Source organism: Verticillium dahliae, genomic scaffold, assembly GCF_000150675.1.
Source record: "Verticillium dahliae VdLs.17 supercont1.11 genomic scaffold, whole genome shotgun sequence".
NCBI lineage: Eukaryota > Fungi > Ascomycota > Sordariomycetes > Glomerellales > Plectosphaerellaceae > Verticillium > Verticillium dahliae.
In genome coordinates this window covers 973,737-988,731 of record NW_009276930.1, presented here as the reverse complement: position 1 = coordinate 988,731, position 14,995 = coordinate 973,737, and the positions used below count along the sequence as shown (strand labels likewise).

The window sequence follows — 14,995 nt, the reverse complement described above, 5'->3', positions numbered from 1 at the left end:
GATCCATGTCTTGAAGCTCGCCTCCGCCGGGAATCGGTCGTCGATGAAGCACACAGAGTACCGCAGCTGGCAAGCTTGCGCAGTTCGATACGAGATGGAGACGTTGCCAAACACCGTCTCGCATGCCATGCTGTGCCATGTTTCGCCGCGCGTAGTGCGACGCCCTTGATCTGCCTCCTCATGCTTTCGAGCCTCTCCTTTCCATCGAGGCAAGTCAGTAGAGTAAGCCACGATGGATGTCACGCGCGTGCGCTGACCGCAACAGCAAAGTCGGTCAACCAGCTGACAGGACCGACAAATCCCCATCGTGACCCTCCATCCTTTGCTTTTTGCACCACAGCTGGCCCCCCCTCGCCCCCCCTCCCCCTTCCCATCGTGATATTGCTGATCCCTGTCTTCTCACCGTTTCTCACCTGCAACTTGCTGCAAGCCATTCCCCTTGGCCCCAGCGAGCGCCCCTATGGCCCCTGGCCGCGCCCCCATTAGCTGCCACAAACCCGATCGGGACAGCCCCACTACTGGCCGTCAGACCAATAGCACTGCCCATTGCTTCTGAAACACGGCCAGCACAAGCACAGCCTTGCCCAATCACTTTAGGTCGCAGCTGTGAGTCTCGACTCACACACCTGGCCAGCTGCCAGCTTTGCTTTCAGGCACTGTCATCACTTGCGAAAACCCTCGTTTTACGACCTGTTGGTCACGAGGATCTTCAGAAAAAAAATTGCCGGGCGTATAGCCCTGCGCTTCGTTCACACGTCGGTCCCCGCCGGCCGCGAATTGCCGACGTAACCAACATGGGACGTTTGGCCTGGCCCCCATCCATCCAACTTGCAGCATCCTGTTCATGGGCCCTAATAAAGGGTGAAGCACTGACTTGATTCATATTCACTCGTCAACGACCACAATGCGCAGGGCCTACTTGTTAATGCCGATTTGCGATATCGAAAAAAAAAGCCAAAGGCTGAAAGGCACGCGCCCGTCACGGCGATGTCCGTCGGGGAAGGGGCCAATGGCAATTTGAAGGCTGTGCCTGTTTCCAACAGGCGAACTTTGCGGCCCCCCCTGGCTACAGTTACCATGTTATAACCCTCCGCTGCATTAACACGTCGGACTCGGTGTGAAGAGCGTCCTCAAAGGGACACAGCTCCGGCCGAGTTGACTCGCTGGCGGCCTGCCTTCGAGTCCCTGAGTCGTGCGTCGCGGCTCAAGCACCTTGCCGCGCGCCAGTGGGCTTTTATCGATTGCCGCATAGGGGTGCGAGGTAACGATACAGTGCCCCAGCTCTGATCGAGCCATGGAGATCCTGTGCGCTTCTTGGCCACCCGCCTGCTTTGGAGAACCTTCAACTGCCGTGCAATGTGACGGAGATGACCATTGGTCCTCCGAGCTTATTATGTTTCAACCATCAGTTGTGGCGCTGGTGTGTAAGATCCGAGAATGCATTCGTGGTAGGGGATTCTGGTGTCGATGCGCATAAGGTACATTCTGGAAAGAATGGTTGCAGTCATGCATGGCTGGGGTACGGTGGTCGCTCATGACGAAGGGCTTCCTCGGTATACGAGCGACATGCTCACCGCACTTGCAGCCAGCCGTGTGTATTGTCGAGCGGTCGGTCGATGCATCTGGCCAAGCTTCATTCACCACGTATTGGAAAATCCAATGCTCGACTCCAGAAGGCAGGCATTCCGACTCTTTAAGCCAACTCCCGATTTGGAGTTGCGATAAAAATGTGGGGCACTGGCGCCAAAAACTGTCGTTGGCTGGGGCGGAAAGTGCCCGCCTCTCCGCCAAAAAAATTCAAGACAAACGCATCTCACGGCCGATGGTCAGCTTCAATACAGCCACAGCCCTGCATTCATCGCCAACGCCGCATATACGCCCCTCCATACCCCAGATCTCCCGCATAATACCGCCAATATGCCCGGAAGGACAGACGAGACCAGCGCCGACGTGCCCATGGAGGACGGCGCCCCTCCCTCACACCAGCCCACGGCAGAGGATGAGTTTGCCAATGACGGGCAGCAGGGTGAGGAGGACGAAGAGGACGAGGAGGAGCTTGAGCAGCGCGTCCGAATTGTAACGTCAGCCCGGTTACGAGGTCGGAAACAAAGAGCATGCTGACATTGTACAAGCTCCCTGGTTCCACCGACACGGCGGCCTCGTTTGAGTTCAAGGCTGAGGGACACACCCTTGGCAACGCCCTGAGATACATCATTATGAAGAAGTCAGTCAATCCGTTCACCTTGAAGCGCTGCCATATGCTGACTTTGTAAGCCCTGATGTTGAGTTCTGCGCCTACTCCATTCCCCATCCTTCCGAGGATCTCATGAACATCAGAATCCAGACCTATGGTAAGCGATATGCAACTGCAGCATTGTGTGCCTCTGCTAACATTTCACAGATGGCACTGCAGTGTCCGCGTTGTCAAAAGGTCTGAAGGATCTGCAAGGACTTTGCGATGTCATGACTGATGAGTTCACTCGTGAACGCGACTCTTTCGCCGTCGACAAGATGGAGTCATGAGCACCTAAAGTCTAGGAAGAGTCCGTGAAGGTTAACAAAAAGGGCGTGACGGACAAGGGGCGTTGTGGAGGTACGGAACATAGACGGGCGTTCTCGGGGTGTTTTGGTAATTTCTTCTATTGGCACTATGTACAATGCACTGGCTCCTCGCCTGCTCCCTCTGTCTTTCGCTCCACCTCGCATCCTGCCTCTCGCTAGTTGCGGCCCTGCGTACTGGGTTAGCTGTGTCATTCGTGATGCCCCGAAGGGCCGTGTGCGTAGACGAGCTCACCTCGAGGAATCCGGACATGAAGCTCTTGGGTAGCCTGTCGTCTCCCCTGAAGTTCTCGTTCTTGAAGTAAGACATGATGTGGTTGGTCTGGCGCCAAAAGTTCATCGTCTCCTACGCACAGGGAAGCATGGTCAGTATGATAGAGTTGGAAAGGGCACGCATCAATCATCCACGCGCTGGAGCCTCCGCATCACAGCATCGGACGATTTCAAAGCCAGTAGGAAACGCACCTGGTAATCAGCATGGCTCTTGAACAGCAGCACATCCACGACGGAGAGCTTGTTGGCAAAGCGGTGGCGCTCAAACTCCTCACGCATCCGGGTGCGGATAACCGACACTGGCATGGGCAGATTGTACATGGTCTGAACCTCGGGAGCCTGGTGCCAACAAAGTCAGCCTCGTTTTTTCCTTGAGCAGTCTTGCAGATTCTCTGTATCGCGTGTTTGGGTATCGGGAGCAGTCATACCGCGCGGATCCATTGTCGGTAGGAGTGAAGCACTCGTCGCTTGGCCTCGGGCCAATTGGCAGCTGCACGGCATGTTAGCGCTGAGATCTCGGCATCGGAGGGACGCTGCGTACACTGGCGCGTCTTCTGCGCGAATTGTGTCGGTGTAATCGCCATTTTGGGCGGCCAATGCTGTGATGAATCGACTGCTTCTGGTGGTTCGTCGTTGGGGACTGCGACATCACCGGATGCTTCAGCATGGATTGAGGGTGGATATGTATCACGTGATTCTAAACCAGGAGCCACTCACTGCCTGTGGATTTGGCAGCTTGGCTGCTTATCCGAGAGATGCATACACCCAGTACAAGCAGGACGTGGACCAAGCCGTCTGTAAAGCCTACCTTTGCGACAGGTCGCTTCTTCGTCAAGCAGGGAGTATGCGATATATACTATGCGCCTCGTAGCATCATTTCAATCAGTGCTCCCTTTTTGCACGTAGGTATCGAAACATCACACAGTTTTACATGTTCATCTCGAATGTAGCTCGATCCGCGGACACTGAGCTGCTTAGTTGCATAGTACAGGACCTAATTGTTTGCTCCTTCGTCATCATTGCAGGCACCTGTCCGATCACGTGAGTGGACCATCAAGACTTCGTTGCCCCTCCAGTGCTCTCGCCTCTACATATGTTGACTTGAATGCATGAGCTTTCTCGACACGAAAGTCTCACGTACGACCCCCCTCTACTACCTCCTGAGTTATCAACCAACGACGTCTGGAATACGCAAGTGGTTCTTTATTTTTTTGCGCGATCTCTCCGTCCTAGCCAAACAGCAACCAACGCCATGCCTCCCATTCGCCACTCCTCCAAGCGCAAGCCGCCTCCAGACGGCTTCAGCGACCTCGAAGACCAGCTCTTGATTTTCCAGAACAAGATGAAGGACGCGCAGAACAAGCCCCCACCAACAGGTCCGAAACACCAGGCGCAATGGGAGATCTTCCAGATCTCACACCAACGGAGTCGATACATTTACGACTTGTACTACGAGAAGGAGGCTATCAGCAAGCAGCTCTACGACTGGCTTCTCAAGAACGGATACGCCGATGCGATGCTAATCGCGAAGTGGAAGAAGCAAGGATATGAAAAGGTTAGTCCCGGCAATCTCATGATCACTCTCGATCTTGCGCTGACGAGGAATCCAGCTCTGCTGCCTCCGCTGTGTCCAGACGAAGGAGACCAACTTCAACTCGACTTGCGTTTGTCGCGTGCCGAAGGCGACCCTCAAAGACGACCAGGAGGTTCAGTGTGTCAGCTGCGGGTGCCGAGGATGCGCCTCAAGCGATTAGGCGCGACGTTACGATGATTCCCTCCGTCTCACCCCCACAGGTTATTTGGGTTGGCGTTTGGCGACTGGCGCATGCTTTGGGACCCCCTCCGAGACGAGGCGAAATGGAGGAACGAACATTTGCAAGAGGTAGTGGTCCTTCAAATTGACCTGCAAGATCATCAAGGCAATGGCGCTAATCATGACAGTGATACGTGACCCGTTCTCCCTCCAGCCCATCGTCCACGACGACCCGCCACCGACGCGCCAAGTCGTTCACTTCTTTGCGAAGCCTGCCTTGCCACCTCCCCTCCCAAACCGTACGGCGTTGGGAATGAACTGCAACGAAGACATGGCCCCTGCCAGATCCTCCATGTCGGTGTCGGGGCGTTCAGAGTGCCCTGTTGTCGGTTGGGCCTTCGCTTGTGTTGTTTTGGCGCCGCCCGCCGTAGACTGACCAGCCTCACCTGGTGACGTAGTTGGCTCCTGCTGACCTGACCTTCGCCGTAGTGATTTTGCGTTGTTGGGATTGCCCACAGATGATCTCCTCCGATGATGGCCTTCCTCGATTAGGAGGGAGCTACGGCCGTCGATGCCTGCTTTCGTGACAGCAAAGAAGAAGTTCTTGGGATACATGTGCTTGTCGATAAGATGCATCCTTCGCTTCTGGTGCGTCATGCACTTTCTCTCACACCCTTCGACAAAGCAGGAAAACTGTAGAGCGCGTCAGCTGGTGTACGACGTGCAACATGTGTGAAGGATGGGAACTCACAGTGTGCTCACCCCTTTCCCGCTTCACTGCGACAAAAGAATCGTGACATTCTTCAATGTGCACGCTCAAAAGGTGCGACGAGGGAAAGTTCTTGCGACATTCTAGGCAGCGGTTGGTGTGTGCTTTGTGGTAGTGCGACTGATACTCGTCGTATGACCTGAAGGCCATACCGTCCTTGTGGCCTGGCAGATGGCACCTCATGATGACGTCTTCGCCGGTGATGCTGTGGCCTGATGGATCTAGGTAGGTGATCTTGGTAGCCGGAAGCTCGTCTGTGTTAGCTGGTGGTTCTGGACTGTCGTGGTCGTCTACTACGGCACAATCCGAGTCGGGCTCGTCTTCGGCCTCTCGTGAGCGCTTCATCCTCAAGTGGTTGTATTGGGGTGGATTACCCTGCAAGCCCTTGTTCCAGCAACTGCGTCGCGATGATGGGGTGTGGGAGGGAAGGTAGGCGATTGTGTGTCGTCAGGTGCAAGCAGAAAAAGAGTAGATGAACAACGATGGCTTTTGCAAACATTTACTCCCACTCTTCTGTCCAAGAAACCTGGTTGTCGTGTAGATGAGACAGCGAAGTTCAAAGAAACACAGCAGCAGCGGTGTGCCCCTCGTTACTGGAGGTGCCCAACCAGCTTGCCAACCAACCTACCTGGCTCGCAGGCATGCAATGCAGGTCGTAAACGAGCGTGGTGGGGTTGAAGGTGGTCGAAGTGCCTCTTGACGATCAGCATGGCCTAGCGCCTCTGCACGAGCCTCATGGCGAACGTTGCGTACCTGAGGGGCAGAGCAATCCAACATCAGGGTCATAATGGAGATTTAGGCGAGGCTAGCTTTGTCTTTTGCCTCTTGAGTTTCCGCGACGCTGGGAAAACACATCGCGACCTGCTCCCAACGACCTCTCCCAGAGTCCTTGTCGCATCACCTGACGCACGCGTGCGCGCTCATCTCTTGTTAGAGTTTTTTTGTTCTTGAATGTCCGAACCTTGTGCCTCTGGGCGCTGTTTTGCCGCATATTCCTGTATCTGCCGTTGCCCAATGTTTTCTCCTCTAGCCGTCGCATCCTCATCACCTGCTGTTGCCTCGGACCACTCTCTTCCCGACCGCCCTCCTCCCAAGACCAACGAACGAGGTTATGGAACTCTCGAGACTACGAAGTCAGCTTTCCGTAGAGTGAGGGCGTAGCACACGACCTGCTGCGATCACACTTGATCCCTCCCCCCCCTTACACGGCAATCGCATCAAACACTGCTTTCGATCCGGAAGCCAGGGGATCCCGATACAGAAAGACAACAAAGACGAGACACTCGGCTCTCTTGTCTCGACACATCGCACAAGCAGAGTCTGCTCATCGCGAGACGCGCGCATTCTTCTCGCACTGCTCGCCACCTCGCAAGTTTGCCGAGTAGCTCGCGACAAATCTGCCACCATGGCTGATCGACCCAAGACCTCGAGGCACTCGCGCCAGGCAAAGCAACCGAAAAATGCAAAGCAGAACGAGCAGGCGCAGGCAACCCCTTCCAAGCCGTCAGAGACGCCGAAACTGGCGAAGAAGCCGGAACAGGTTGGGAAGGCGCAGCAGCCCATGGAGGGAGAGCAACAACAGCCACAGATGCCCAATGTGGAGGATGTTTGGACGTAAGGCCCCCAGAGTGTTGCCTGGCTTGCAAGTTTGCATCGGTGAGGAGGATCTAGACTAACAACAATTTAACTACAGTGAGGCTCAGAAGATCCGCAAGCTCTTGAGCTCGCAGGTTGCGAAGCTCCGACGTGAGGAGGATGTGAGCAACATTCCACGGTACGAGAAGTTGGCCGAGATCCTTGCCCAGTAAGTTTCTTTTTGTCCCTGGCTTCACAGTCAATGCCTGCAAAGACAGCTTTCTAACGTTGTCAAGTTTGCGCCTGCTCTGCGTGCAGACCCTCTTCATGGACTACATCTATGCTGCCAAAGAAAACGTCGAGGAGACTCTTTGGCAGGCGCACGTTCTGGTCAACAGCGAGTATCGCAATTCACTCAACCGAGTCCGAACAGCCCAGCTCGCAGTGCTTAAGAGCAAGCTCGAGACGCCCTACGTCCGGTTCCTCAAGCTTTCCCAGCGCTTCTACGAGGAATACATCCGGCGCCTTGCCAATCGATACGGCATTCCTGAATTGCAGGTGGCTGCTAGACGCATCTCGTCCGAACAAAAGGATGCCGAAGACTCCAACAGTGGCAACGGCGGGAAGGACCGAACCAATGATGTCCCTTCATCCATCCGTCTCATGGCCCTCCATTCTTGCTACATGACTCTCATCCGCCTAGGCGATCTGGTTCGGTACCGACTCCAGGTCCGCCACAACAAGAAGCCCAGTACCCATCTGGCTTTGACTTATTACGAACTTGCTCACGATCTTAAGCCGACCGTGGGCCACGCTCACCACCAGATGGCCATCATCTACCTGGATGAGAAGCGTGACTTCGACATTGTCTACCACTTCTTCCGGTCTCTCGCTATTGAAGAACCCCATCCGCGCGCTACCAACAACCTCGAGCTCCAGTTTAAGGCAACCCTCAGCTCTGTCAAGTCTGGCATGCCCAAGCAATCCGGCCCTTACGATCCTCTCATGATGTGGTTCCTCAGGCTTCATGCCTATTGTTACCGTGGAGAGCCTTTCCCCCAGCAGCGCGAGCTGGAGGCTGAGGTCATCCATCGCCTCGATGCCGCTATTAGAGATCCTGACGCAAGCGCGATGCTTCTGAAGATGGTACTTATCAATATGGCCGCTTACTATGTGGCTACACAGTCGGTCAAGGGTAGGTTGAATGATCCAGTGACGCTTGCGAGTGTGAATGCTTACACGGGCCCAGAAAACGAGGCCTCGCTCTACCCGAAGAATATCTTGCGCCTCAATTTCCTCTTCTTCGGCACTATTTTGAACATCTTCAAGACAGAGCTGGAGACCTTGAAGGTTGAGCGCATCGACTGGGAGGACGCACACGCCGGCAAGGATTTGTCGGACAACAACAGCACGCGGCCCCAGTCGACTCCGACAGAGCTTGTGATCCTTCCGCTCGTGCGCCTATACACATCTTGGCTCGTTGCCTGCCGCGCTGAAGTTGGCGTAGCTTCACCGAATGTGCCCGTTGAGCAAGTTGGGAAGCTGCTTGCTGAATGCCTCAGCCTCATCGCTGAGCTGCACGGCGGCGACGGCTTGAGCCTCGCACCCCACATGCTTCCGGAAGACCACATGGCCATTGGTCTTCTCCCCCTCAACGATCCGACACTCGAACCGAGATGCCGTTTATCGTTCAACCAGGAGCTCAACGTGGTGAAGCCCCTGTGTGACTACTATGATGGCAAACTCTTGGAAGGCTGGGAGGCTGGCCTTGCCCGCATGCTGGATGTTCTTCTCTGTGGCTATGCCTTGACCGAGGATTCAGCACTTCCGTTCGCTTTCCATGAGGATCGACTTGTCTTCACTTACGGCGAGGTCGTTCCGACCACCCAGGAGACTCAAGCCTCCCCTCAGCAGTACGGTACTCAAGAGCCCTCTCAGTCAGCTGGATACGTCAAGAATCCCGAGAGCGTTAGACAGCCTGCTGCTGGTGACAGCCGACCTTCGCTTGAGGTGGCCCCAAATGACGCCAGCAGCAATTTGGTCAAGGGTTCAAATGCAGCGCACGAGAGTGGCCGCAACGGATACGTCAGTGGCAATTGTTACGGCCCGAACACAGTGCCTATCCAGCCAAAGAACGCAACCATGAACACAACTGAATATGACTTCAGCGAGAATAGCGAGGTCATGAATATGGTAAACGATTTCATGCAACCCCCGGATGCTCACTCAGGCATGGACAACTTCCCTGCGTCTGCTCAGCAGGAACACGATGATTCATCCTATGGAATGCACTCTGCCACTGCTAACGAAGTCTTTGGCGGTGCGCGCCCCAGAGACCCGTCTGCTTTCGGCGCTGCAAGTGCCAGCGCCTTTCCTGCTCTGCCCTGGAGCATGGTCTATCAGCCTACCCCTAACACGAGATCTGCGGAGCTTGCACGCCCGGATGTATTCTCCAATCCTGCTCTTGCCAACCACGATGGTCAAGATTTCGGCGGTGCATTCAGCAACATGAACCTCCAGGGACACCAGGTCGGCAACGGCAGGGTCCACAGCCTTGCAGAACAATATCCGCAATACGGCCCCCTGTCGCCCGACGTTGGTCTCGCAGCCCACCGCGCCCGCCTGCTCCAAGCCTTCGATGTTCCCAAGGCCACGTCTCGCTCGGCCAGCCAAGATTACACGGCTGCCGGCGCCGACGCTTGGCCTCGCGCCTTGCCGCCGACCAACGGTCACGGAAGCCAAGGCGGCCGTTCCATGTCACACTCTCATGGCTACGGTGGTTCGCGCTCGACCCTCGCCAATGCCGACAAGCAGGAGCAGCAGCTCTTCTCGCACGAAGGACACTTTCCTGGATCGAGCATGGCATTCTCGCAAGCCAGCAGCCTCTTTCAGAGCACACCCTATAACTGGGACCCCAAGTTCGGCCCCCTCACGGCCTTTGGCCGCGGCAGCCTCCAGGGCACGGATGATCCGACCCATTACAAAAACCTGATTAGGAGCAGCGCCAACGAGACGGACGCCTACGCTGGCAGCTATGACCAGATGGTCCTCCAGGCTGCGCGGAGAGGCGGCGACGACGACGAAAGCCAACGTCGCGCCCGCTAGGTCGTCTCGCAAGCTGGTCCCCTTGGTTGCTACATGCTTTTCGCCATTGTGCTTCTGCCTGTTTCAGTTCAGTGCATTCTTCTGAAAGTGTTCAAGCCTGCGGCAGTTCTTCCTTCGGAAATCATCCGACCCCTGCCCTTAATGCGGCCCTGGTTTTTTTTCTTCTTGGTTCGCTGTGTTGTAGGGTGCCAAAGTGCGCAACGACACAGGCGAGTCTTTCGAAAAAGTCGGGCCCGACTCTCCGGTAGAAGGGAGTTTCTGCTATCAAACAACCTCCCCCCCCCTTTGTCTCGCTCATCAGGCATTGTTTTCTTGCCAGTGGTCAGAGGTGGGGGGGCCACCGTAAGCTTGTGGGTGTTATTTGGAGCTGTAAGTGGCACACGCGTTCTGCATTGGTCATTGATGTCCTAACCCATATTCTCTAGGTTGAATCGGCGCAGCATCCAAAAGTGTCTGGAAAAACTGTGGGGGCGAGTTGGAGCACCACTTGTACGGATCATTACGTTCACAATGCACGAGACGCGGGGGGAATACGTTGATGAGAGGAGCTGAAGCTGTCTTGGGCTGCTCGCCTCTCTTTCTAGGAGAGACGAACGCAGCCTCCTAGTTAGATGCCTGTTCAACGAGTCTGCCCGTAGATGATGGGAAAATGAAAACCCGATAAAAGAAAAACTGGCCGACAACACTTTAGCCCTGTAATCCGTGACGTTTATCATCATCCAGATCTAGGGCGTGGGGGCCGGGGAATTTTTCTCCTTGCTTGCAAGTTGATGCAAAAAAATAAGAACGCTCGCCGTTCTCGCTAAATGGTGGGTGAACCAACCCTCTTCCATGGGGTGTTGTTAAAACGCCTGTTGTTGAAACCTGTTTTTCCCTTGTGAAACCTGCAACGCCTCGCCCTATCCCGGAACCTGGCCCTGCTCTGCTGCGAGCTTGGGTGAGGTTCAGAAGTCGCTATGCTCCCGGTCGATCCTGGACCGATCTAAGAAGACTCGTAGGTCTGCTTGGGGAAGGGGTACCTATGTGGGATAGAAAATCAGCTCTGTTTTGCAAGTGACGGGATGGACGAGGTCAGAGGGTCGGAGTGGAACGTACGAGGGACCGAGCTCCTGGATGGACAGCTTGGCGAGCCACTGGCCGCGGTCGACGCTCTCGGCGAGGGACTTCTTCTCGACGAGGCCGGCGAGGAAGCCGCCGGCAAAGGCGTCGCCGGCGCCGTTGGTGTCGTTGATCTTCTCCTTCTCAATGGCCTTGACGGGGTACTCCTTGACCTCGTCCTCGCCCTGGACGGCGACAAAGGTGGGCTCGGTGCCCTGGGTGAAGATGACGACGCGCTTGCGCTTGGTGTTCTCCTTGGGCAGGTTGGCGACCTCGCGGGCGAGGGCCTTGAGGTCGGCGGACTGGAGGCCGTGGGACTCGGCGAAGGCGGCGGCCTCGGTCTCGTTGCCGATGATGTAGTCGCAGTAGGGCACGGCGGCGTCGAGGGGCTCCTTGAAGAACTGGCAGATGAAGGGGGCGGACAGGGAGAGGACAAAGGCCTTGTCGTTGGCGGCGGCCTCGCGGGCCAGCTTCATGATGGCGGGGGGGCAGACGGTGAAGTGGTAGCCACCGACGTAGAAGACGTCAGCGTTCTGGGCGAGCTGCCAGATCTCGGGGCGGTCAATGTGGTCCATGGCGTACGTGTTGGCGGCGCCGAGCTCGGTGCACATGGAGCGGTTGTGGCCGGTGATGACGACACCACAGCGGCCGGTGGGGGTCTTGGGGTCGACGCGGTACTCGACGCGGAGGCCGGCAGCCTTGACGGCGTCGTGGAGGATGGCGGCGTATTTATCATCGCCGACACCGCCGAGGTAGACGACCGAGTTGGGGGGCAGGAGGTACTGGGCACCGCGAGCGGAGTTCTGGGCAGCGCCGCCGGCAATCAGCTTGGCGTCGTAGTTGGTGAGGAGGTCCTCGTAGATGCTGAGGTGCTCCTCAGACGCGAGGATGGCATCGTTGGCCTTGAGCTTGTACTTGTCAAGGAGCTCCTGGTTGCCAACGGCCTGGATATCTGACGGTGAGGGGTTAGCTCGTAGCTTTGTCAAGGATTCTTTGGCCATGGGTGTCGGTCATACCGAGGAGAGGGTTCTCCAGGACGAGAAGGCTGTATTCCTTTATGGCGGCCATGGCGATGACTGGTATGTGAATATTGGGGGGATTGGAGGGGAGGGGAGAAATTTTGCTGATGTTGATGGTGATGGCGGGGTTGTCAGAGGGAAACTTGGAGGTGGGGTGTAGAATCCCTCAAGCATCGAGGGGTCGCTGGTCCCTCCGTGGGGCAGCTTTTCTCCGCCGGCCCACCCCCTGACCATTCAACCAACACAGAATGACTTTTTCAGGGGAGATTCCGGTCGTGGCAGCGAGTCGGTCCCCGCCCGGCAATCGGCGTCTCCCATCTTGCTACTTTTACCACTCCGCAGAAGTCACATTATTTTTCAGGTCAGCAGCTGAGCCACGCAGGCCGCTCAAGAGACAATTCCGGCTGGTGTATAAAACATCCCCAGTCGCGCTGCTTCATCGATGCTGCTGAGGTCCATTGTGCCCGTCAGCTTACGGCAGGCTGACCTGGAAACTGATATGGTTGGTCTTGGGTGAAACAGGGGACAGTAGTCGAAGAAAACCTGACACGCAAGTGCCGACAAACATTTCACTGCAGACCGTCCTGAATACTGCGAGCATCGCACAAGCAAAGTGGATATCGTCGGTAGCCTGAGATAGCAAAGGTTGCTCCCAGCCGAACTATCAACGACGATGTGCTTCCTGTAACGCATGCTAGTGGGCATCAAGCGATCGAAGCACTTGTCGTGACACGGCCGAAGGAAAGCACTAATTACACGACGACAGGCCCAATTATGATGAATCGTGCAAGTGAAGATGTAGTAGTACGGCGTTAGCACTTTGATGCCCACGCGCCGGATTTGTCCGTCTTCATTCCTGTTACTTACGGTTCACCCGTCGACGAATGGCAAGCAATGATGCGTGTCAAGTGCAAGGCCATGCGAACACCAGAACCAAATGATTTCGAGTCTGGCTGGCTTAGGACGTGGGTGACGTGACGCACTCAATTTCGCTCTTAAGTATCGCCCGAGTGTCTCTCGGATACTGTATCTCCATACTCAATCAACCCAAATAAACGTCGCTCCAACAAGCAACACTGAACGCCGATCGATCAACCCTTTCTTACGAGACTCCAACCCGTCCCCTCGTGGCAGATCCCGTAACTGGCCGCATCGTGAACTGACCTGAAAAGGGTTAATTCTACGACATTGTAGGGATTGGCGACCCTCGCCTAACCTAGGTAGGCGGGGATGGTGCTCATGGTGGATGTCATGACCCTCAAATCCAGTGTGCGAGAAGAAAAGTGTAGCGAGCGCTGTTGAGCCCGGCCAAGACGTTGTAAGCGCCAAAGTATAGGCGTCTTTGGGAGAACGTGACCCTTCGTCGCATGTTCCAGTCACACAAATCAATGGTGTCCCCTTAATGCATCACTTCCTTGGGTCGTGAACATTTGTATTCGCGGGGTATCCGACACACATCGCTGACATCCGGGGCATGGTTTCTTAATGCGTGAAATGTCATGGTACTTGCCACCAGAGCTACGAGTTTTTTTGCCCTCGCGAGTACCTCGAAAGATGCCAACCGCGTAACACCATCCCAATGGAACCATGGATACCATCCTAGCCAGCTTTTTAATCCTTGACCTTCTGGGTACCACGGAGCAGACCCGTCCTCCTGGCGGCGATGAGACCAGCCTTCTGACCAGCGACAGCGTAACGAGAGATAGTGGAGGCCTTGCCGATATGTTGGTGGTTACCCTGTGTCTTGTGTCAGCGTCTTCTGTCCCGAGCGCAAAGCGGTCGCTGCTACTTACACCACCGTGGGGATGGTCGACGGGGTTCATGGCAACACCACGAGTCTTGGGCCACGAGTTGCGCTTGACAGCGAACTTGTGCTTGGCACGCGAAGCCTCTGTAAATGGAATCAGCAAATCTGCGCTTCTCGTGCAATAATGGCCCCCGGAGCGCCAGGCAGCGAAAAAAAACATACTCAGGAGAGGCTTGTCGGTACGGCCACCACCAGCAACAATGCCGATCATGCCACGGGAGCGGCTGTGGACGACCTTCTTGGCACCAGAGGGAAGCTTGATGCGGGTCTTGCCCTCATCAGGGTTGTGGCCGATGATGGTGATGTAGTTGCCGGAGGTACGGGCAAGGGTGCCACGGTCACCAATCTTCTCCTCGACGTTGGAGATGACGGTACCCTCGGGCATGGAGCTCAGGGGCAGGATGTTGCCGACGGTCAGAGCAGCGTTCTTGCCGGCGTAGACGAACTGGCCGGTGTACATGCCCTCGTTGGCGATGAAGGTCTCGGTGTGCTGCTTGAACTTGTAGGGGTCCTTGAAGGTGACCTTGGCGAGGGGAGCACCACGACCGGGGTCGTGGATGATCTCCTTCACGATTCCGCGGAGGTAGCCATTGCGCTCAGCGTAGTCGAGAGTTCGGAACTTGGCCGGGGCCTGTGATGATGGAAGTTAGGAAATTTCGTCCTCGTTGGAGGGGGGGGGGGGGGGGAGTTTTCGTCCCAGTCCCGTTTTCGCGGGGCAGGGGAAATCGGGTCGCTTCTCACCTTGTTGAGGCGGGTGTTGGCCGTAAAGATCGAGCCGCGGCCCTTTCTCTGGTTGCGGATCTGTGCAAGGTTGTGTCAGCGCCCATTGTCCTCCTGTGTTGAAGTTGCAGCTTCATGGCCAGAAAATATTCGAGTCGAGGCGCCGTCGAGGTCTGGCGGTCGAAATTCGTCGTCGTCCCCCAAGAACAATCCAGCGACTCGAATTCCAATGGCCATGTTGTTGCGAATCGAGGCGGCACTTACGACGCGACCCATCTTGACTTCCTGTGCGGCGGAATGAGTTGGTGATGGACGGA

The 14,995-nt window shown here is 55.9% G+C and overlaps 8 protein-coding genes across 8 annotated transcripts; 4 read left to right on the top strand and 4 right to left on the bottom strand.

The window, feature by feature from the left end:
• Nucleotides 1-1,917: 1,917 nt before the first annotated feature.
• On the top strand, nt 1,918-2,523 carry VDAG_05947 (DNA-directed RNA polymerases I and III subunit RPAC2; the record flags this gene model as incomplete). The annotated part of the gene is made up of 4 exons (XM_009655344.1): nt 1,918-2,067; nt 2,133-2,224; nt 2,275-2,351; nt 2,402-2,523. The coding sequence occupies 4 exons, from the start codon at nt 1,918-1,920 to the stop codon at nt 2,521-2,523; spliced, it is 441 nt and encodes a 146-aa protein (XP_009653639.1).
• Nucleotides 2,524-2,627: 104 nt separating this feature from the next.
• Nucleotides 2,628-3,474, bottom strand: VDAG_05946 (NADH-ubiquinone oxidoreductase 14.8 kDa subunit). Its single transcript, XM_009655343.1, has 5 exons — nt 3,374-3,474; nt 3,261-3,322; nt 3,025-3,171; nt 2,795-2,905; nt 2,628-2,729 (listed from the first exon to the last, which is right to left on the bottom strand). Exons 1-5 carry the CDS (start codon nt 3,414-3,416, stop codon nt 2,718-2,720), a joined length of 375 nt encoding a protein of 124 aa, XP_009653638.1. The 5' UTR covers nt 3,417-3,474; the 3' UTR covers nt 2,628-2,717.
• A 610-nt stretch (nt 3,475-4,084) lies between these two features.
• On the top strand, nt 4,085-4,753 carry VDAG_05945 (cell cycle control protein cwf14; the record flags this gene model as incomplete). Its single annotated transcript, XM_009655342.1, has 2 exons — nt 4,085-4,387; nt 4,443-4,753. The coding sequence occupies 2 exons, from the start codon at nt 4,085-4,087 to the stop codon at nt 4,584-4,586; spliced, it is 447 nt and encodes a 148-aa protein (XP_009653637.1). The 3' UTR covers nt 4,587-4,753.
• Nucleotides 4,754-4,840: 87 nt separating this feature from the next.
• VDAG_05944 (C2H2 type zinc finger domain-containing protein) lies at nt 4,841-5,699 on the bottom strand (the record flags this gene model as incomplete). The annotated part of the gene is made up of 2 exons (XM_009655341.1): nt 4,841-5,278; nt 5,337-5,699. 2 exons carry the CDS (start codon nt 5,697-5,699, stop codon nt 4,841-4,843), a joined length of 801 nt encoding a protein of 266 aa, XP_009653636.1.
• A 1,060-nt stretch (nt 5,700-6,759) lies between these two features.
• Nucleotides 6,760-10,034, top strand: VDAG_05943 (uncharacterized protein; the record flags this gene model as incomplete). The annotated part of the gene is made up of 4 exons (XM_009655340.1): nt 6,760-6,968; nt 7,048-7,158; nt 7,226-8,124; nt 8,179-10,034. 4 exons carry the CDS (start codon nt 6,760-6,762, stop codon nt 10,032-10,034), a joined length of 3,075 nt encoding a protein of 1,024 aa, XP_009653635.1.
• Nucleotides 10,035-10,067: 33 nt separating this feature from the next.
• Nucleotides 10,068-10,573, top strand: VDAG_05942 (uncharacterized protein; the record flags this gene model as incomplete). Its single annotated transcript, XM_009655339.1, has 2 exons — nt 10,068-10,403; nt 10,460-10,573. 2 exons carry the CDS (start codon nt 10,068-10,070, stop codon nt 10,571-10,573), a joined length of 450 nt encoding a protein of 149 aa, XP_009653634.1.
• Nucleotides 10,574-11,016: 443 nt separating this feature from the next.
• VDAG_05941 (adenosine kinase) lies at nt 11,017-12,200 on the bottom strand (the record flags this gene model as incomplete). The annotated part of the gene is made up of 3 exons (XM_009655338.1): nt 11,017-11,053; nt 11,130-12,084; nt 12,149-12,200. The coding sequence occupies 3 exons, from the start codon at nt 12,198-12,200 to the stop codon at nt 11,017-11,019; spliced, it is 1,044 nt and encodes a 347-aa protein (XP_009653633.1).
• Nucleotides 12,201-13,568: 1,368 nt separating this feature from the next.
• On the bottom strand, nt 13,569-14,985 carry VDAG_05940 (60S ribosomal protein L2). Its single transcript, XM_009655337.1, has 5 exons — nt 14,943-14,985; nt 14,700-14,759; nt 14,121-14,589; nt 13,945-14,042; nt 13,569-13,888 (listed from the first exon to the last, which is right to left on the bottom strand). The coding sequence occupies exons 1-5, from the start codon at nt 14,952-14,954 to the stop codon at nt 13,763-13,765; spliced, it is 765 nt and encodes a 254-aa protein (XP_009653632.1). The 5' UTR covers nt 14,955-14,985; the 3' UTR covers nt 13,569-13,762.
• Nucleotides 14,986-14,995: the final 10 nt, after the last annotated feature.

Bases quoted from the DNA above. Each gene is read 5' to 3' on its own strand.
- VDAG_05940 (XM_009655337.1), bottom strand. The intron at 14,043-14,120 runs GTATGTTTTTTT...TTCCATTTACAG, and splicing joins TACCGACAAGCCTCTCCTGA to AGGCTTCGCGTGCCAAGCAC. The intron at 13,889-13,944 runs GTAAGTAGCAGC...CACAAGACACAG, and splicing joins TCGACCATCCCCACGGTGGT to GGTAACCACCAACATATCGG.
- VDAG_05946 (XM_009655343.1), bottom strand. From the start codon at position 3,416: ATGGCGATTACACCGACACAATTCGCGCAGAAGACGCGCCAGT. The intron at 3,323-3,373 runs GTACGCAGCGTC...CATGCCGTGCAG, and splicing joins CGCGCAGAAGACGCGCCAGT to CTGCCAATTGGCCCGAGGCC. The intron at 2,906-3,024 runs GTGCGTTTCCTA...CCCTGTGCGTAG, and splicing joins AGAGCCATGCTGATTACCAG to GAGACGATGAACTTTTGGCG.